At 26.0% G+C, this 23163-nt stretch overlaps 1 protein-coding gene across 12 annotated transcripts in view; it reads right to left on the reverse strand.

Moving 5' to 3' along the window:
- The window catches only part of LOC135925105 (uncharacterized), a 62497-nt gene that overhangs the window by 23788 nt on the left and 15546 nt on the right, over positions 1-23163 (reverse strand). For 9 of the 12 annotated variants that reach the window (XR_010571534.1, XM_065460291.1, XM_065460289.1 and 6 more), the window contains 4 exons: positions 9439-9588; positions 5584-5862; positions 2010-2303; positions 1255-1383 (listed from right to left, as the gene is read on the reverse strand). Coding sequence is in view for 11 of the 12 variants with exons in the window: in XM_065460291.1 (XP_065316363.1) it covers positions 1255-1383; positions 2010-2303; positions 5584-5862; positions 9439-9588 (852 nt within the window). In the remaining variant the exon portion in view is untranslated. The remainder of the gene's footprint in view (positions 1-1254; positions 1384-2009; positions 2304-5583; positions 5863-9438; positions 9589-23163) is intronic. The other 3 variants (XM_065460285.1, XM_065460286.1, XM_065460288.1) reach the window with 3 other exon arrangements.

The raw sequence follows: 23163 nt of genomic DNA on the forward strand, positions 1-23163 counted from the left end.
GGTCGGCTCTCAGCCCACGTCTCTTCATAACAGTAATAGATGTATTAGCACAGTCTATACCATAAACCAACCCGCGGAATATGATATTGTGATACTTGCCGAATTTAAGGATGAAATGAGAGAAAGATTAGTGAGTTGGATGAATATCCTAGAAAAGCACGGACTAAAAGTAAATAGAGAAAAGAAGGAGTATATGGTGATAGGAGGAGATGAAACAGAGAGCATTGATAGATATCGGCAATTCAAACGGCACAATAGAGAAAGAGATAAAGAGTAAAATCCCAAACAAATTGAAAGGAAAAATTTACAGTTCCATAGTACAACCAACTATTCTATATAGTTCGAAAACATGGCCAACCAAAGAATCAGACGAGAGAAGTCTACAAACTATGGAGATGAGAATGCTGAGGATGATTACTGGGGTAACAAGAAAGGATAAGGTGCGAAGTACAAGAATACTAGGAAGTTTAAAGGTAGTGCCCATTAAGACTAAGATAATGGTAAGCAGACTTAGGTGGTATGTACACAATGAGAAGGTCTATGAACTACATAGAAATAAGGTTGAGAGTTTGGAAGTGATGGGCAAACGTAAAAGAGGAAGGCCAAAACTTCAATGGGGCCATAAAGTTAGAGCCAATATGAAGAAGTATAAATTAAATAAAAGAGATATTATAAATAACATAAAGTGGAGAGATATTGAAGGAGCTTACCAGCAGAAAAGGTGAAAGCTAAAGAGAAAAAAAAAAATTGATTGAATAAGTTTAGTTTAATATAGTATATTAAAAATTATTTTTACAATTTAATTTAGAAATATTTTTACGGAATTTTGATAAACTTGCGTGAATATTTTATCACCATTAATTTAATTGGCCATATTACAGCCAAATTTCAATTAATTTTGAATCTTTTATATAATTTTGAATCCTTTGTAATATTTTGTAACTCATGTATTTGCTTACGAAATATTAATCAGTTTTGGAAGTAGCCTGATAAAACAAAATTTCACTTGAAGAATTAATATAGCAGGCAAACAATTTTAACTCCTGATACCTATATTATAATTTTTTAAATCCTACCACCGTTAAAATATCAATTATTATTAAACCTTTGATAATTCAAAAATTTAAAACATATTTTGAAATTAAATAGTTATTTTCAGGCTCAGGGGTTTAAGGTTTTTTTTATAAATAATGGTTTGAAATTAATTAATAGAAAGAAAAGGTTAAAAAAATTAAACAATGATTATTTTATTACCATCATTTAAAGTCAATGCTTGTAATCCGAAATAACTGAATGGCCCTGTATCGAAACATATGTTCTCGCTTCCGGCGTAAACTCTGACTCGTCCTTCTAATATCATGATAAAATAATCGGCCGGCTTCCCTGTTGGCAAATTAAAAAAAAATTAATTCAAATTTCTTCATTTAGTTCATACTTAAAATAAAAATGATCATGGTAAAAATAATTCCACCAATGATATTATTTAGATAATTATCTATCATGTATAACTAGTTATTTTCTATCATATCACGAATAGGTGAATGAAATCATAAAAGGCTTGGCTAGATAGAGCTTCATGGTTTTTTTTTAAAAAATCGACTAAATCCAAAAAGATTTAATATGGTTAAACTTTTAGTTCCAGGTAATTTAAACAGCAGTTATTTCGCCATAGTTTTTGTTAGCTTTTAGTTGGTTAAGCTATAGCTGACTAGATCAAGATCTCTCATCTTACCTTTTGAAGCTTTTGGTTATAACTAAAAAAAATGCTAATAAAGTCCAAAGGCCTTTGATCTAAGTGGCTTCGCAAACCCAAATATTGGGGCTTGTTGGAATGATTTTTCAATTTTAATAGTGTTAAAATTTTAAATTTATCATAAGAATCTATTATATTGCTATAAATTATTTTTACAGATGTAAAATATTTGTTATAATAGAGGAGTTATTCCCATTTATAAAAAAAATTAAAAATGTGCGTGAGAATCGCAATATAAAATTAAGAGACATATTACCTATCTCATTTACAGTTAGCGCTCGTGGAGAATATATAAAATATCTGCATTTTTGTATTCTTCGCCGTAAATTCGCACTAACTGGGAATGAGGGGTTAATGAACAAACCTTTCGTATATAGGGCATTCCCAATATTGGCGATCTTTATAAAATTGTCGTGGCTACCTAACAAATTGTGTTCTTCGACATTTTTAAGACTAGACTCGAAATATTTGTGGCAGGGGGACACGTTACCCAGCAAAGAAAGACATGACGAATATTTCAAATCGTTTAGAATGTAGGAGCTTGATTTTACTTTAGGTTAAAATTTAGAAATTTGAATTTAAATTAAGTTATTATAATAGGTTCAGTTTATTTTTAAAAGTATTCATAAAAGGTATAAATTTAGATATATTTTTATATTATCTTAATCTGTTTTTTTAATTCGCATGTGATATATTTTATAAAGAAGACGACGCTTTCAATTTTCGACTATCCAAAAAGTCGTATTTTGTTTCCAAATAAATTTATTTAAAATTAGTTTGATTTTATACCTGAAACAATGCATTATTTTTCTTAAGTAATAAGTTTTAGATTGAAAATATAATATATATTTTTCTTTAAATAATATATTTATTAAAGACATGCGAAGATCGATTTAGGCTTGACCCGAATTTAATTTTATTCATAAGCCACGTCAGGTCTGGATTTAAAAGAAGTATGTATTTATTTATACGACTCGGATTTTAAAAATTTTAATCATTTTAGGGCCCTGTCCAAATTTAAAAAATTTCCTCATTTTTTAAACAATTTTGGTTTGCCTAAATTGTTTCAAAAAAGAAAATTGAAAGTATTTTATGCAAAATGAATGTTAAAAAGTTCATCACAAGATTTTACTAGTTAATTGATATATTTAAATTTACTTAAAATTTCTCGGCACAATCCTGGAGTTATAATTTATTATATATTTTTTTATTATGTCCAAAGCTAATTTTTTCATTTTTACTTTTGATAAAGCGATAATGTATGCAACTGTCCTATACCTTCTGATAAAGTGAAATATAACGATGTCAATTTTTTGAGAGTAACTTAGAGAGTTCTAGTATTAATTAATCATTCCGTAACGTTCTAAAACGTAAAACGGAATATATTTTGACCGAAACGAGGGCAGAAAAGGTAAGAAATAATGCTTTTATTCCGGGTCCCTGATTTAAATAACTAAAATTTGGAGGAAACAGGATTAGGACCTATGCCTGAATCATATGATGTAAACCGCATTTAACATATAAACATTATATACTAGGTAGTTACTTATAAGTATAGGCCGTAACCTTAAAGTATCGAGATATAGGTAAAAAAATGATATCCGCGTACCTTTGATCTTAATACATTATCCTCTCAAAAAGTAAAAGTTAAAAAAAACAGCTATAGAAGTGATTATGTCTGCATTGGGTGAATTTTTGGACCATAAGCCCGCCCACTCAATTTAAAAAAATTTAAACAGTCCCCCCAGCCCGTCCATAGTTTTCAAAAAATATACCGCCCGCCTGCCCATTAGTCTAAAATTCCTTACCCGCCTGCCCATTAGTCTAAAATCTTTTACCAGCTTACCCATTATTTATAAAAAAATTTTAACCCAAGCCTGCTATTATATATTTTAATTATGGCCATTCTTTCAATTTTTAAACATCTAATAAAAAAAATTTCAGCATCATACTTCTATAAAAAGTTTTATAATTTAGTATTCAATTTAAATTATGGATAATTTATTTGATCAAATAAAATATTTATGAAAAAAATATAAATATAAAATTGATATTATATGTAATTAAAATGCAAAAATAATAATGAATCGACATTTTCTGGATTCAAACACGTTCTTCTTTGTTCTAAAAACCTTCCAGCTGAATTCTCGTTGAGAATTGCAAGAATTGCCAATATTTTTCTTGCTAATCTTGATAGCTTTGGCACAGGCGCGTAACCAATGGGAGGGAAAAAAATAAATTTAACCCCCCTTCGCAAATTTGACTATTTTCCTAAATATCATTTTAAGCTAATAAAAATTTTAGCCCCCCCCCCCGCCCCGTCAAAATTTTTCAATATCAAGCAGTTTATCCTTACTGCTAGTTGCATTAATAAATTATTTTCCTATAGCTCAATACTATTTAGAAATTTACAAAAACCAAATTTCGATTTGATTCAAGTTATTGGAGGAAAATATACAGGAAGAATGAATGTAGATGAATATTTCATAATATATATAGACGTTGAATCAAAAACTAAATCTTATAGAATATTATAAAATATCCAATTTCATCCCATTCTTAGATACTTTTTTATCGCAAATAAAGTATGGTTTTTAGATAAACAAGTCTTTGGTAATCTTCATTATTGGTAAAATTAAATATTTAGCAAAATTTTATTCCTATGATATTGATACTGAAATCAATTTAATCAGTGAATTCGAATTGTGGTATCAATAGTTTATTATTTTACCTGAGCATGCTATTGATGCGCTCAATCAGTTTAAGGAAACCTTGGCTTAATTTCCCAATATTTTGAAGTTATTTAATATTCTTGCATTGTTTATTTAGAACATATACGAATGAGAGAACAATTTTCGAATTGAGAAGGTTAAAAACTTATTTACAAAATACTACTTCCGAATCTCGGCTAAATGGGTTAGCTCTGTTAAATATCCACAAAGATTTGATTTTAACGACAAACGAAATTCTTGATGAATTGGCAAATATCCCACGAAAATTAAAAATCGCATTATAATTCTAGTATTTAATAAATTTTTGTATAATATTGTATTTGATAATAAGTTATAAAAACTTGTTCTTTAAAAAATTTTCTAGTCATATACACATTACAATTAGTATTTTCAATAAAAAAATCTATTTATATTATATGAGAATCTAAGTTGAAACTAGTTTTTAAGCCAATTTTATAAAAAAAAAATTGACACTAAACTTTATTTCAATTTTATATTTTAAAAAAAAATTTATTTATAATATACCTAACTTAAAATAAAAATTAGGTTATAACCTTTATTTCTTTTTTAAATATTAATAAGAGCGAATTAGTAAATAAAAGCTAAAAATATTAATTAAATTATGAATAATTTAAAAAATAGCTCAAAGATATGACCCGGCCGAAGGTAGAGGAAAAGCTGGCCGAGGGCCAGACAAAGGGGGTTTGGGGGCAAAGGCCCCAAAGAAATTTCCCCCCTATAGGAAAATCCTGGATAAGCCACTGCTTTGGCAAATCTCTTTCTTGTCGTTTCCACCAAAGAAAATTTAAATACTATATAAAAAAAGTTTATTCATTTTTAAAAAAAAGTTTTTATGATACCAAAAAAGGACATTTTAATTTTTAATATCCAAAATAGTTCATAAGAACAATTTTTTATTATTTACTTAACCTGCCCGCCCATAGTTTAAAAATTTTTTTTACTCGCCCGCCTGCCCGTTTTTAAAAAAATTTTGTCCGCTAGTGATTATCAAAATACATGCTCAAAAACCACTTTTTAACAACCAAAAGCAAAACAAAATTTTGAGCTATTATACTAATTTATTAAAATCTTACCTACCCGGATTTAATTCTATTTGATTATTATCTAGTGTAGCGATGACTTTTCCTATATCTTTATGTTCTTCGGAGTGTAAAACATTTCCATCCGCTGATTTAATTAGATTTATATCGGTTGTTGGTGAAGTCGAATGGCCAATATTATCGAGATGAATAGGGGCATCACTAATTTTTCTTATATCGAAATTGCGTTGGGGAAAGTTCATTACAACGCTTGGGCGTCTTATCAGTTTTCTTAGTACCGGCCCTGACACTAAGGTATCGCCGAAGGCATCTATGTCTTTTTAAAAATTTGATATAACTAAAATTTATTATATCAGGGACTGGAACTTTAAATTCGTTGTTTATTTATTTATTTTATTGAACCACAGAACCGACTAGAACTTTAAAAAAATGAGATTCTCGCGTTCCTGATATGATATTATATCCCAATTTCATCTACAAATTTAAAATCAAAAATTATAATTTATTCATATTTTATTTTTATTAAATAAATTTTAAAAAACATTCATTTATATATTTTATCAGCTAAATTTTTTAAATAATCATTGCGTGGTATATAGTGCAAATATTTACACACTTTTTATTACGAGTTTCGGAAGAAACAGAAACTACCAAAAATATTACGCAAGCCTGGAGATTTTGCTCATGGATAGCAGAAAGGTTTGAACATTAATTAACAAAATCTCGAGGCTTGCGTAATATTAATTTGGCTAAAATCTAATTTAAAATCGGCTAAATCGAGCCGTTTAACAACATCAAGTTCCTATTTATTAATGATTTAGGCTGTTGTTGATAATGGATATTGTTGTGATCATGGTTATGTACGGTGTTATTAAAAGCTACTTTCAAAAGTAGCGCACTATGGCTACCGCTTTCAAAAAAGTAGTGCGCTAAGTAAGCTACTTCTTACGCTACTTTCGAATTTTTAAAAATATTTACGGATCTCTATTTTCACAAATAAAAAATATGACTAAATTTTCAAATATATGTAATTTATTTTTTATTGTATCTTAATAATAATAACATTTCCATGTGGTCATCCCCACTTCTAAAGCAACGATCAGAAGTATTAGCTATGATTAAATAATCGTTCAACACTAGTATGCAATGCAGTATTAAATTTAATATACATATTTTTTAAATAAGAAAAATCAAAAATATTTATTTGAGTATTTTTAGATTTAAAAAAATGCAACTAAAGGATTTCAATAGTATTATTATTTATTTCAAAAAAATCATATATAAGTAGGTGACGTTTTTGATCTGGCTAAGGTCAGTCTAAACTTATAATAGTAATAGTTAGAATAAAAAATTATGAAGGGGATAAGTGGATGGCCATGTTTGCCAACTTACCAGGCACCACCCTTTAACTTTTTATAAATTAAAATGTGAAAGGATAGAAATAAGTATTTTTTTGGCATGTTTTGATAAAATTTAAATCTATAAATAGATGAGTGGTTAATTTTAAGCAAGTTTATGAGTGGTTAATTTTAAGCAAGTATAACATCTAAATAATAATTTTTAAAATACATTAACTAGATGAGTCTGATGATAAAAAGAAATTTTAATATAATTATTTATTGTGATTTTTAATTTATAATATAATTCTTGAATAATATTTTATGGCCAGTTGAAATAAATCAGGTTTGGACTGAGCCAGAAAATCAACTTTCACATAAACTCTTCTAGCTCAAAAGCCATTATAGATACAGCTTTGATTCAAACTAAATTTTAGAAATTAAGAATTGTGCTACACATTGATATTAAATTTGTTTGATAAATTGCTTTTAAATGTTTCCTCGTTGAAGATACTAGTTTTGTTTATAAAACCTTCCAGCACATCTTACAATAAAATTAATACCCTATCACAATTTTTTTATTGAGATTGAAGTATTTAGTAAATTCAGGAAAATAAAATTCTTATTATAATCATTTTTCAGGGAAATTACTTAGTCGAATTTATTTAATTTTTTATAAACTTAAAATTCATTATTGGCAACTCGTGTCATATTTCATATATTACAGTGGTGTCAAAAGTGGATATAAAGATTTTTTTTGAAAGAAAAAATAACAACCAGGGTCTTCTACATTCAGTCTAATTCCAATATATATTATAAAAGGAAAACGGTAAGAAAAAAGAGAAAATATTTATTATTTTATTACATTATTTAAGAAAAATTAAAATAATTATAATTAGATATTTATTAAGTACATTATAAGGAAGATATATTCAACACAAATTGATGTGTTGAGTTTTTTGTTAAGAATTGGTTTTTTGATAATGTTATGTATGTTTCTGAGATTTACTATAAGGTTAAATATAGGTAGAAATACTGGATATATATAAATAGAAAGAAAGAAGATAGAAGAGATGAGAAAAATAGGTAATGAAGAAGAAAAGGTAAGGAACAATATGTTTGTGAGACAGATATTATGCCTCACATGCGGTCAACCAGGACACATTTCACGTGAATGTGAAATGACAAGATTTAAAATGTGTGAAGTGTGCCCGAGATGGACATGTGGTATGAGTTGTAGAAATAATATTAATATATATAATATAATAAGAAATGGACAGTGGTCATTCATAAGACAGGTGTAACAAATGACTAAGAGTATTTAATTGTAAAAATAATAAATTTAAATTTCAGCACAAGATCTCAATTTTCAGTTTTTTTTACATTAAAATAATAAACCAAACAATAAAACTTCCACTTTATTTAGTCCATACCTAAAGAACATAAATTTGATGCCTAAAGTCATCAAGACTTTGTGAATCTTCTTTAACTATTTTTTTAATTAAAAAAGCCCCGGGAAAATAAATAACTACAAATTGAAAATCTGCACCCATCCCCCAGCTCGTTAAGAATTTTTGCATAAATACCCGGTCAGTTAAAATTTTACTAAATGTTTGGGCCGGCCTGTTCAATTTTTGTGTTCTTTGTGAATTTACTATATTATTTATAGACACGGTATTTTAGTTAGACAGTTCTTAAAATATAAACATATTGTAATTTTTTTTCAAGTAGTAATAATCAAAATATTCGCTTGAAATTCAAAAAAATAAGCCAAAATTTTATTGCCCCGGCTGGCTGATTAAAATTTTACATAAAATACGAGTCTGGCTTTTCATGTACAAATTATCCAGCCTAACCAGATTTTTTTATGTGTGCATATTCCGGCCCGGCATATTCCGGCCCGGCACGTTATAATTTTTTTAGTTTAGTGCCGAGCTTTGCAGATATCTACTTCAGATAATGGATATCCTAATGAAGGATTCTACCACCCGACAAAGTATCTTTATTTAGTTACCTTTGTCACCTCTTTCAGCCATTTATTTTAGTCATTTAATTATAAATATCGTTTTTTTAATATCGGTTTTATCAATAATAACTAAATATTATACTTTTAAAACATAAAATGATCCTTGTTCATACTTTCATACCAAAGCATATTCAAAAGTAAAAAATTGATAATCGAAATTCGATGGCACTATGAGTATGACATATGACTCCCCAGTGCCGTCAGCCTGCCTAAAATATTTTATGTTGACCCATTTTTTGAGCAAGCCTTGATAAAAAAAATTGCGCAAGCCAACCAGCATACAAATAATTGGATGTTGAATGATAATGTCATTAAACAGCTCGTTTTGAACCAATTTTTAAAAATGACTAAATCAATATTTTATCCATAAAAATATTACACAGGTCTTAAGATTTTGCTCATAAATGGCATAAAGGTTTGAAAACTAGAAATCAGAGTCACAGATGTCAAAATTATTCTGCGAGATAAAAAATATTTTAAAAAAATTTATAATTTGAAAACGTGAAATAAAAGAAGAAAAAATACTGACTGGCTTTCAAGTATTGGTAAGCTACTAAAGACATCTGGGGTGTGAGAAGGCTGGAATAATTTGCATCTTTATTAGGATCATCCGGCCTCCAAAATAGATCAAAATCATGCTCGCGCTTTCTCACGTGGCTACCTTTGTTGTCAATTTTATCTAAAAAAATCAAATATAGGGAAAAAAGAAAATGGGTTTAAATTAAGATTGCAAAGTTCTAAAAAATTATTATATATAGTAAGGTATTTATATTGGCATCCATAACATATTTTTAACGTTCCTCAGTGGACAAGATACTTAAAATTATTTGTTATGGCACTAATAAAGTTTTTTTTTAATTTTAGCTTTTAAAATGATAATGTAATATATATATAATATTACAAATTATAATATAATATAATAACAACTTGATCTTGAAATTAAATCATATTACATGACTATATTAAAATGTAAATAAAAATTAAAAATTAAAAAAAAACTCTTAAATTGTTATAAATATCTATTATCTAATTCCAAAATCATTCATCATTACAAAAAAAATATCAAAACAATAGAATTTTGAATCATGTAATCACATTTTCCTATGATATTAAACTCGATAATGGATTGTGTAAAATTTACTGGCAACTTAAACATAATATAAATATCCTTATTCATCTGACATAATAGAGAATGGTGCTGTAAACGGTGCTTCAAAAAAACTCATTACTCGATACGTCTGAAAATAGAAACGCGTTACTCGCTATCTTGTGAAAAAGTAACGCCTGTTATTTGCTATACAAAAAAGTAATGGGTTATTCGTTACTTAAAAAATTAAATATTATATAAATATTATGCAAGATATCTTTTTATAATAATTTTTAATAAAATAATTTAAAAATAGTATTTATAAGATAAGATATTTTTTATTTATTTTTAACAATTTGATTTTAAAATTTTGATCATTAAACAAGAGTGTTTAGTGCTCAATATAGCTATCGCTGTGAACACACGTTCAACTGGCGCAAAGGATTGGAGGGTTGTATTATTTTGGATAAATAAAAATTTAATTGGGAATCTATTAAAAATTAAAGAATAATATTTATTTTGAAAAAAGTTTAGTTCATCGTCAAAAGAATCTTTATTAGATCCTCATTCAATTTATTTTATATCTTTATTAAATAATTTGTACGTGTGTTGTTTTTTAAAGGAATAAAGTCTGCCTTTTCTTTGATCTTTTCTCAAATAGGAAATAAGTTCAATCCTTCCTTCGCTGACATCCAGCTTTACGAAAGTCAATCTGATTTAAATAGCGGGTGAGTTATTGCTGACAATATATATTCAGTTGGAATAAAATATTATTAAAATATAATTTTTGAACAATACTTCAACGGTGTACCTTTTATCTTTGTCTTGCAGAATTGCATTAATAAGTAGCTTACAAAATGGAATTATTTAAAGCCATTTTTTAAAATGTTATAATAGTTATCGTGGGAGTGAGATTTCCCAAATGCATTTTTCTTCTCTCTTTGAAATTGAAAGAGCCGTAAGAACCAGTTCTATAACCTATAAAATCATATATAAATAGCCATACAATATTCATCTATGAACGACTTGTCAATATCTGAAAATCTCTGTAATTTGGATTTATCATAAGATTCGTCAAATTTGTGGCCATTCTACTTATTATAACTATGTAAAGAGTTTCATCTTGTTATAACCAGTTTAATCAGATATCCCTTTTTTTGCTTAAAAATGGTTGCACGTAGTGTTGTTAAAAAGTCGAGTTTCGTTAGTCGACTCACTGAAGTCGAGAACTCAAGTCGACTTGAGTCGAGAACATGAGTTTTCCACTTGAGTCGTAAACTTAAGTCGACTAGAGGACGAATATTTCGAATAGGTATTAAAAATATTATTTTTGTTACAATAATTTGTGGTTTTCATGCAAAAATTTTAAGCAAAATTTGAATTGATAAGAATTTAAAATCTTCTTTTTTAATTAATTTTTTTGTGAATTATTAATCTTTTAATTGAAATCTTTAATGGGTTTATTTTTTTTTTGTAAAATTATCTATTTTTTTTAGTATATTAAAAGAACTAGTTTAAATAATTTATAAATATTTATATTAAATTTTTATGTTATTTTACATGATCGTCTTATAATATTTTAAAGTGACAATTGTCATGATATTTTAACATTTTTGAAATTTTTGGTACAAAAAGGTAAAAATATAATTATATTATAAATATGTTAAATTATAAATTCAATGATGATGTTCCTTTGTAAAAATGACAAATATCATAATCTGTATTTAACATATTAGTTTATTTTTGACGCTAATGGGTAAAATATAGATTGTAAATATGTTAAATTAAAATTTCAGTGAAGATTTCCCCTAGATAAGTGACAATTGTCATAATCGATATTTCTAAAGTTTTTTAAAATTTTTTGACGCAAATAAGTAAAAATATAGGCTGTAAATACGTTTAATTAAAAATTCAGTGAAGATGTACCATTGTGACAATTGTCATAATCGTTATTTTTAAAGTTTTTTGAATTTTTTTAAAGCAAATGGGTAAAGATATATATTGTAAACATGTAAATTAAAATTTCAGTGAAGATGTACCATAGAAAGTGACAAATGTCATAATCGTTATTTTGAATTTTTTTAAAGTAATAGGTAAAAATATATATTGTAAATATGTTAAATTAAAATTTCAGTGAAGATGTACCATAGAAAGTGACAATTGTCATAATCGTTATTTTTTAATTTTTTTAAAGTAAATCGATAAAAATATATATTGTAAAAATGTTAAATTAAAATTTCAGTGAAGATATACCATAGAAAAGTGACAATTGTCATAATCGTTATTTTTGAACTTTTTTGAATTTTTTTAAAATAAATCGGTAAAAATATATATTGTAAAAATGTTAAATTAAAATTTCAGTGAAGATATACCATAGAAAAGTGACAATTGTCATAATCGTTATTTTTGAACTTTTTTAAAGTAAATAGGTAAAAATATATATTGTAAATATGTTAAATTAAAATTTCAGTGAAGATGTACCATAGAAAGTGACAATTGTCATAATCGTTATTTTTGAATATTTTTAAAGTAAATGGGTAAAAATATATATTGTAAACATGTTAAATTAAAATTTCATGAAAATGTAGCATATAAAAGTGACAATTGTCATAATTGTTATTTTTAAAGTTTTTTAAAATTTTTTGACCCCAATTGGGTTAAAATATATTGTAAAAATGTCAAATTTAAATTTCATCAAAATGTAGGAAAGTGGCATTTGTCATCATAATCGTTATTTTTTAACATTTTTGAATTTTTTTTAAGTAAATAGGTAAAAATATATATTGTAAATATGTTAAATTAAAATTTCAGTGAAGATATACCATAGAAAGTGACAATTGTCATAATCGTTATTTTTTAACTTTTTTGAATTTTTTTAAAGTAAATCGGTAAAAATATATAATGTAAAAATGTTAAATTAAAATTTCAGTGAAGATATACCATAGAAAAGTGACAATTGTCATAATCGTTATTTTTGAACTTTTTTGAATTTTTTAAAAGAAAACTGGTAAATATATATATTGTAAACATGTTAAATTAAAATTTTAGTGAAGATACCACAGAAAAGTGACAATTGTCATAATCGTTATTTTTAAAATTTTTTGTTAAAACGAGGTGATTTTTAGCCTACGCCCGTTTATCTTATTAGGCGAGGAGGAGAGCACACTTTTTAATTACATAACCATTTAAATTTGAAAGTAATTGATTTTTAAATCTACACGTATAAATAAATTTCTTGATTTGAAAACTATTTAAATAAAAAAAAAGATTAAGTTTTGTTAATTGGTTAGTTGTGTAACTCCCAGACCTGTGGTTTGGGTCTAAAAATTGACTAAACCAGCTCTGATCACGAGCCTCTGGAAAAGACCAGGGGTTCACACACTTAATTGCCACGCCTAAAAAATGCGAACATGTATTTTCTTTAAAAAATATTACAAAACGATACTAAATTTGTTATTATTTATATAAAGTATTTAAGAATAAATTTGAGGAGGAGGGGGATTAATTAAACCTTTTTTCGCAAAATCGATTTTCATAATTCTTCCTCAAAAAAAATTTTTCTCGCAATTGATCAGACGTGCCATGTTTTCTTTAAAAGTCAAAACAAATCTTTTCCTCTTTTAATAATTTTTTTCAAAAAGGCAAAAATAAAGTCATGGCACATTTCCCCTATGTCAATATTATTTTTAATTTCATATAATAAAATATCGATTACTTAAAGATTACTCATATACCCTCCATAAAAAATGCTGATGTTAAAATTGGTACTGGGACAAAAAAATACCCCAGTAAAATAACCCATGTATTACTAATTTTCGTAAAAATTATTTGCTATAGTAATAAATACAATATCTATCCTTAATTACTATATTAAGTAGACTAAATTTAACAAAATTTGCAATAATATCTGTTTATTTAATTGAAAAATCATTATGTATATACAAATTTAATAATTTAGAATAATAATTATATCGGTTGACATCAAATAAAAGTGAAAATCGCCCTCATAAAATCTAATCTGGAAGGCTTTGCACCCTATCACGTATTCCTCGCTAAGTTTCTTTAACCGAATCTGGGTATTATAACTCTGCGCTTTTGTTTTGGTGTCCAACTACCTACACGCCATCGTTCAAGTTTGGTTTCATCGGCAGCAACCTCGCATTTCATTTTATTAATCAATACCCAAATTGATGGGCGTTTCCCAACCAGATATGAAAAATGATGATCCCAACCTTCGCATTGATTATTTGTGGGTTCTTCATCAGATAGAATGCTCTCATTCACGTTCCAAGTTTCTGGAGGAAATCAAGGCCCAATTCGACGTGTCTGGGATTGAGAATTGCTTCTTGTGACCTGCCTTGACTCCATTGATGTAATTTTTATCGAAATATTAAAGAATATCTTTACCATTGGTCGGAGTAACTGATCTCAGGAATGCCATTGCATTGCCCATATCATATAAAGGAACAAATGCTAAGCCGTCCCTCATGCCACAAAAGAAGCTTAGGACTTCATCGGTTCTGTATTGGCTTTCCAGACCTAGCTGTTGGGTACTTTGACACAAATGGTAAATCATCCTCTGATTATAATATGATCCCCTAATTGAAAAAACAAATATAAATAATTTAACATATTAATGATCATATTAATGAGTTTTAACCTCACTCATAGCAAATTTTTCGAAATCCATGTATATATATAATGGATCAGGGAATAAATCCCTTTCTTGACATTTATATAATATTATTTAGAATATTTTTTCGTAAGATTTTGTGTTGGGGGGGGGGGTACTGATATATAATTGCAGAAAATTTTTTGGGGACATAAAATTTCCACCCATATTAATATAATATGCCATGAGCACTCACTTATAAATTTATTTATCAAAATTAATTATTGCTAGGTTATACTAAAAAAATTAAATGAAAATTCAGAAGAAAAAAATTGAAAAAAGATCCGAAAAATAAAGATTAAAATAGAAAATAAATGACCCTCCCCCGTCTCTCTCTCCCATTGTTATTTAAAATTTGTAACAATAGCAAGATTTTTTGGTTCTTTAAATTATTTCAATTTAAAATGTATTATATATTTATTCTTAAATTTCAATGATTATAGCGCCTCGATGGCACCAGTAAGTTATTCTTATTTTAATAAATGGTTCAGTCTGAACTCAACGCTACACCCTTACTAAAAATTTCATAATTTAGTAAGCATAAAAAAATATTCGATTTAAATTATGATCAAAATATTTATGATAATATAAAAAAATTTTTTTATTATTTACTAATATTATTTGTTATTATCATGCAAAATGAATCCAAATTTTTTGTGTTCAAAAGCGTTCCTATTTTTTTTTTAAATACCATCTAAAAAAATTTAAAATAACAATATTTATTTATTTTTTAAAGTTTTTTTTTATATGTATTACATGATTTTTAAATAAAAGAATTAAGTTAATATATAATTTTTACGTTGATAAATCTCATTTTGAACCTTTGCGCAAATAAAGAAGAATATCTTTTAGTTCAATCTCCACTAAAAGTTCTCATACACAGTGGCGTAGCATTTTATCATAGAAGGGGGAGGGGGGTTTAAGAATTGGGGGGGGGGGCTTCGCCTCCCAAACCTCCCATTTTTTTGAACACTTAATTGCTTATATTTTGGGATTTGTTAAAATTGTTTTATATTTTCATATAACAAAATTTTAGGGTATTTTATTATATATTTTACATTCCTTTATTTAATCATGTATATATTTTTATTAATTAAAATATTTTCAAAATGTTGATATTTTATATAATACAAATTTTAATATTAAAAATTATAATGTATAAAGACTATTTAAAAAAAGTAATTTTTTACAATTATATAAAATATGTGTAATTCTTATGCAAATAATGGTATAAAAATATGATGATATTATCTTATAAATAATACGTTTTTTACAAAAAAAAATTGATTATATAATAAACTAATAAAATTTTATTGCTATTTTTTGATTTGAATTTAAAAAGAGAGATCTTTTTCTCTAAAATTTTGCTAATTCATCTAGAATCAAATTTTTATCTAAAATAATCTCCTTATAAATATTCAATAGGGCTAATTCATTTAAACGTTTTTCACCGGTTGTGTTTCTTAAATAGGTTTTTAAACTTTTTAAAGTTGAAAAAGACCTTTCATTAGTGCAGGTACTAATTGGCAAGGTAGCTAAAATAATTAATAATGTTTTGATATTTAGGCAGGGAATCTAAAATGAAATTACACATGGAAAGGCCCTGCAGAGCATTTTTTGATCTCAAAGAATACCCTATTCTGTCAAGATTTTTATACCAAAATTCGACATCACAAAGTAACTTATCATATGAACCTACTAAATCATCAGCATAAAACTCTGAGATTTTTTTAATATCCTCTCGTGTTTCAAGTGTAATCAACAGTTTAGACTCAACCGGCAAAAGAAAATAAAAGCTTTTTAAAATATAATTATGACTAATAAATCTTACTTTTAATTGAAATAAAAATGTATCAATAAGGGGAATAAAAATGTTTATTTTATAAAAATCCTCAATCGTAGATGCATCAATATTTGATCGATTGGATTGTCTAGAGACTACTCTAGGTTTAAAAATTTCAATTCCAAACATATTAGCAATCTCCTTTACTTTTTCATATATTTCATGAAATTTATCATCCACATTCTCTCTGATATTTGTTAATATTTCAACAATATCCTTTGCTCTATTCATAATCTCCCTTAAATCCAAATCAATTTTTTGTAGCATTTTGCTAAAATCATATGTATAATTAAATAAAAAATAAACACATTGAATTGAAATTAAAAACTGTAGCTTAATAATAGCCTGCAAAAAATTTTCGGCATCTGCTGAATCTTTTTCCTTGCTTGATATATAAAATTCTAGTGCTGCAAAGACAACATCATATATTTCAATAAAGAGTTTCACCGACTCTTGTCTTTCGATGAATCTGGTGACAAAATCTTTTTAGTTTTTTTTTTGATTTTTTGAGTCAATATCATGATACGTTTGAATAAATAACTCCTTTTTTGGGTGGTGTGAAATAGCTGCAAACCAAAAATAAGTATAAAAATAATTAAATGTGTATATCTATTATTATTTATAATATATTTAAAAATTTAAAAAAAAAAAAATTTTCCATTTTTCAGGCTGCTCATACAACTAACATTAAAAACGATTCTAATTTTTCTTCGTCTATATTATTTCTCAGTCTATTTTTTAAAATTTACTAAATGTTCTCTCGCAATTAACTTGAGTAAATGATAAAGAAATGTATTCATGTGAAAAATAAATTAGTGTATGCACTTGTGTGCATATTGTATCTTTTAAGAATTTCATACAGGCATATTAAACAATTGTTACATTTATTATCACAATTCACATTCTGAGTTATTATCTTATTCTACTTTTTCATTAGACTCCTCACCTGCTCATACGATATCATCGTCCGTTTAATTTAATTCTGCTATTAAATCTTTGAATTCACAGGCAAATGAACACAATTCATTACGTAATTTAACATTCAATATATTTGTTGTGTCACTTTTTCCAAGGCCTTTTCAGAAATACCTTTACTATTATTTTTATCAAAATGCCTAGGATAATATTGCACATTCAAAATAAACTCTCTTTTTGCAGAAAATCGTTCTGATGTTTATAAAAAGATCATATAAAATAAGATAAAAAAGTTTAATATAAATATTTCTTAAAAAAATTATTTAGAAAACCACCTCTTTTAATATACTTAAAAATATATAATTTTACAAAAATGTTAAAAAAAACAATTAAAGATTTCACCTAAAAGATTGTTTATTTATAATAAAATTCACAAAAGAATTCTTCAAAAAAGATTTATTTACAAAGAAGATTTAAAATTTTTATCAAATCAAAATATGTTCAAAAATCTTTTTGAATTTCAAAAAATATTTTTTGCTTAAAATTTTGGGCGTGAAAATCTCTAATATATTGCAAAAAATAATATTAAAATTAGATATCTGCAAAGTTAGACCGGGCCCGAACGGGCTTTGGGCCGGGCTCGGGCCTAATTCTATTTAAAATAATCGGGTTCGGGCCGGGCCCAATATTTAAAAAAAAAATTCGGGCCGGGTCGGGTCGAACCTTGGAATTTTTTTTAAATATATCTAAATTTATCAATTTTATATTGATTTTTTTTTGCAAAATAAAAATATTTGATTTTATTTATTGAAACTAAACGACATATAACATGTCTTTTATTTTGAGCTATTATAAAGATTAATTTCTATATTTAAATAAATTCTGGCCGGGCTGGGTCGGTTAATTTTTTTAAAAAAATTCGGGTTCGGGCCGGGCCGGGCTTGAAAAATTAGGCCCGATGCAGATCACTAATTAAAATAGTAGCATATCATTTTTTTTTATTAAAAAAACATCAAATAATAATATGTTGTTTCCTTTAGGCTGCGTCCAACATAAAAATAAATTTTGAAGAAAAAAAATAACATAAGCAATTTTTAATTTAAAAATAAATGGTGTCAAATTTCATTTTTCTGTATTTATAAATATTTATTTTTTAAAAAAATAAAAAAATTCGAATAAAAATTTATTCAAAATTTATTTTTTTGTGAAATTTTTATAAAAAAATTAGTAAGTGCAATTTTTAATGCTGTTAATTTTTATAAATTTACTAACCCAAACGATTATAGCCTCTTATATTAATATATTTTTTAATGTCAGAATATAATTTTGAAAGCATAAGAGTGCACAGGAACCTCTGGTGCAAAAATGACTTAAAATTCAAAGATTCTGTAGAAAATAGGAAAATTTGGAAGGAAATAATAGGAAAAACATAATTTGAATTATGATGATCTAGTGAAAAAGAAATTTTTAGCTGTAAAGGCCAAATTTAATAAATTATATTCTTTCACCTATAAAAATAAAAATTATATTATAACTTAATTTAAAAGGTATATGTTGAACAATATATATGGTTATATTGATATTACCAAATATATTTTATTAGGCTGCATCATACCTTAATGAAATTGCTAACCCACTTAATAATATAAATATTGGGCAAAATATGTCTATTGATTCTTTTGATGATATTATAATTTTTGTACATTATATTACTATTATTTGATATTTATTATTGAATAATAACTAGATCAAGATAATGCCAACAAAGAAAATGAAAAACCTAGAGTTATTAATAAAAATATTCCCATTCCTACTTTTAAAAGATATTATATTATTTCTATTACAATTTTATTATATAACTCAAATATAATAATTTATATATATTTTATGGAAAAATTATCTTTCAAATAAAGTTATTATTGGTTTTCCAACTGTTTATTAAATACTGATATTGTTTAAAACATATATGTATTTATTATATAAAAAAAAATTTGATATACCCGCTGTGTACGTGCCTGGATATAACCATTATCAAATAATAGGTTCATACAAAGTTTAATAACTGAAAGGTAATATAAAGTAATAAATACATTAAATATTAACATATCTTTTAATAAATAATTAATAATTGAATCATATCATGCATTTTGAATATTTTAATTTTTTTAAAACTTAAATGTTTCCAAAGTGTTTTGTTATTAATTTGCGAAAATTTTAAAATTTTAAGGATTTTTTCAAAACATTTTGGACGTAGCCTTAAATAAATGCATTCGCAATATATTTATTGTTTCCCGGTAATGCGCTTGCGATAATGACTTCGGGCAAACATATTCGTTGTAAAGGGTTGATAAAATGTATTCGCGGTTAAGGTTTTGAGGAAATAAATTCGCGATAATGGCTTCGCGAAATTGTCTACGCTATAAATGTTTCGTGGAATTGGTATCGCGATAATACCTTCGCTACAAAAAAAATTCTTTAAATTGACCTGATACGCGTCAGAGCTGCCCAAGACTAACAATATAATTTTATAAAATTAAAGATTATATAAATATAAAAAAATCATTTTTTTTGTTATTTCGTTACTAAATTAAAAATTCTCATGAATTAGTTTGAAGTAACATGTTATTAAACAAAAATTTATTGGATTCATATACAGTGTTGTGCAGATTTAATGAAAAACATTTCCATATTTTTTTAATTCGTTTGTGAATAAAATTATTTAACTTGTAAATATTGATAAATATGTTATTTTAACAATTTTTTGCAAGTCAAATAATTTTATTTTCAAATAAATTAAAAATATGGAAATGTTTTTCATCAGATCTGGTTATATAATAGCAAAATATAAAAAAGCTAACGTAAGAACAAAACTTCTGTTATGATGATGCATTGCATGCTCTACTGGGATTTAGCAAAATATTGAATCGGTTGTTTTAAAAATTTAACCGATAACGATTTTATGTAGATTTTTATTTCCTTTCTCGTAATAAATCATAACCCCCATAAAAAAAAGTGTGAAGGAAGGCGCAAGGCCGCATACATAGTGGGATCCTATCCGACACGATTTAACAGCTGATTGATTTTTAAAATCTGTTTATGAGATCAATTTTTTTTAAATAATATTAATTTTATCTTTAATTCTATACATAATAATAACCTAAATATTCGTTTTAATAAAGAAAAATTGATTCTCATTCTCATAAACCGATTTAAAAATCGATCAGCTGTTAAATCGTGTCGGATCGGATCCCACTATGAATGCGGCCTAAAAATGTTTAAAGTTTTTTTTACATTTTATTAACGATAGAAGAAGTAAAGTATATTAATAAAATAAACCCAATGTAAAAGAAAATTACCCAAAATTTTGTGTATTTTTATTTGCCTATTGTTTATTCCATTGTTTTTATTAAAAAATAAATTACAGTAAATAAAAATTATGCGAATTTAAATTCCACTAATTAATAAAGATAAATATTTTAGCTTCAAGTTGTTATTTTATTTTATTAATTGATATTTAATTTGTTTTTACTTTTTATTCAAATAAGATACATATTTTGTTATACAAAAAATTTATAATGAACATATAGTGTGACTGTGAGCATTTTTTTTTTCCTTTTTAGCTTTCAATATCTCTTTCCATTTTATATTGTTTATATACTACTACAATCCATTTTTTTTAATTTATATTTAGTGATATTTGCTTTAACTTTGTGAATCCATTGGAGTTTAGGCCTTTCTTTCGTTCATCCATTATTTTTAAACTCTTAACATTGGTTTGTTCACCATAATCTTTATTTTAATGGGTATATATTTTGTATTTCTTAATGCTATCATTCTCTGAATTCTCATCTCCATTGTCGGTAAATTTCTCTCGTCTAATTCTTTGCTTGGCCATGTTTTTGAACTATATAGGATAGTTTATTGTATTATGAAACTACATATCTTCCCTTTTAATTTGTGAGGAATACTTTTGTCAAAGAACCCTGATAAATTTCTCCATCTTAGCCATCCTTAATTCATTTTATTTTTTAATTTCTCTTTCGATTGTGCTATACTTTAAAAAATGAAGCCCAAATATTTAAAATTTTCAAATGCCAACATCTGCCATTCATTTATGTCAATGTTGTCTGTTTCATCTCCATCTATTACCAAATACTCTGTTTTTTTGCTAACTTTTAACCGATGCTTTTCTAGAATATTTATCCAACTCGTCAATTATCTTCATTTCATCCTTTGTTTCAGCAAGTATTGCAATATCATCTGCAAATATCAAATTCCTTGGAATTATTCTGTGATATGACATTCATCACTGTTATGGACAGTAGTGGGCTGAGAACCGAACCTTGATGGACTCTCTCAACTATTTGGAAGTCGGTTGATGAGCTCGTTGTAATTTGGACCACTGTCGTGTGGTTCATGGTTCCCTATTACGATTATGTCTCTTAATTTAAGTAAAATTCTAATTATCATTAAAAAAAATAATATGAAATTAAATGTATACACGACATTATTTATTATATATCTTTTAAATACAAACCTTTCTACAAATTTAAAGATAAAACATATTTTTAGAATTTTAAAGCTTCGAGATTTTTAAGAACCAGATAAAAATTTATATATATATTTTTAATATTCTATTATCTTATATTATATAAATTAAAAAATCAATGTAACTTATCGTTATCTATGTTGTTTGAAATAAATATTGGATCGGTGAAAAAACTGTAGATATGTGCAGCCCTAAGTATAAATTTTTTGATGGCTCGAGCTATTTAATCTGAAAAATGTAAGGCTTGTTATTTTTTCTATATTTATATGTCAAGGGTTCCGGGTTCATGTTCCAACCTATGATGTATTATAAGATTTTATAATCAATGGACATTTCACGTACAGAATCTTACACCCTCCAATATCTCATTTTTGTACAATTTTATTTTGTTATATTAAAAATATTCAATCCCAAGTTATAAAAATTCACTCCGAGTTTATTTCTTCACAATTAAAAATCCAAGACAAAGGATATCTTACAATGAATGACCGAAAAATAAAGAATAAGGATACAAATTTTGACACCCATCAAACTTTGAGGTATTTTTAAAAAAATGATATCAGGATTTTACTATATTTGAAGATTACCCTAATATAAAAATTTTATTCATATAGTATAGCACAAAATACTTTTAGTGTGGCTAAAAATGTGTTGAAGAATAAACAGTTAAACTTTGAAATGTTTTACAATTAAATAATATTTGATAATTATTTGATAAATAAAATATCAAGTCGAATAAAAAAATGTTTATCACTTCAAAATTTGAGTTTTAACAAAAGATTTTCAATTTTGACATTATGCACATGTACATCTTCCAAGATTATAAAAAAATGCATCTTGAAACTTTTTAGGCTATGTATTTATATCTAGATATATTTAAAAAGCATCTTTTAACAACTCTAGCAGTTAAAAAATTCCATCAATCGCAGTCAGGAAACTTTAGATGGTGGATACTTTGCAGTACAAATTTAAAATCGAGAAGAACATAGTGGCCTGGAAAATTTGGCAATACAAAATTATGTTTAACACAAGCTAAAAATGGTTAGAGTTACTGATATATATATCTTATATATTTCTTAAACTATTAATTAGTTGATTGGATCTTAACATTTAAAAACATTATATTTATATAATGACTATTGTAAACTGTTTTAATTTTATATTTGATTAAATTGTCTAGTGGTGCTG

This window comes from Gordionus sp. m RMFG-2023, chromosome 2, assembly GCF_954871325.1.
Source record: "Gordionus sp. m RMFG-2023 chromosome 2, tfGorSpeb1-WG-v2, whole genome shotgun sequence".
Lineage (NCBI taxonomy): Eukaryota > Metazoa > Nematomorpha > Gordioida > Chordodea > Parachordodidae > Gordionus > Gordionus sp. m RMFG-2023.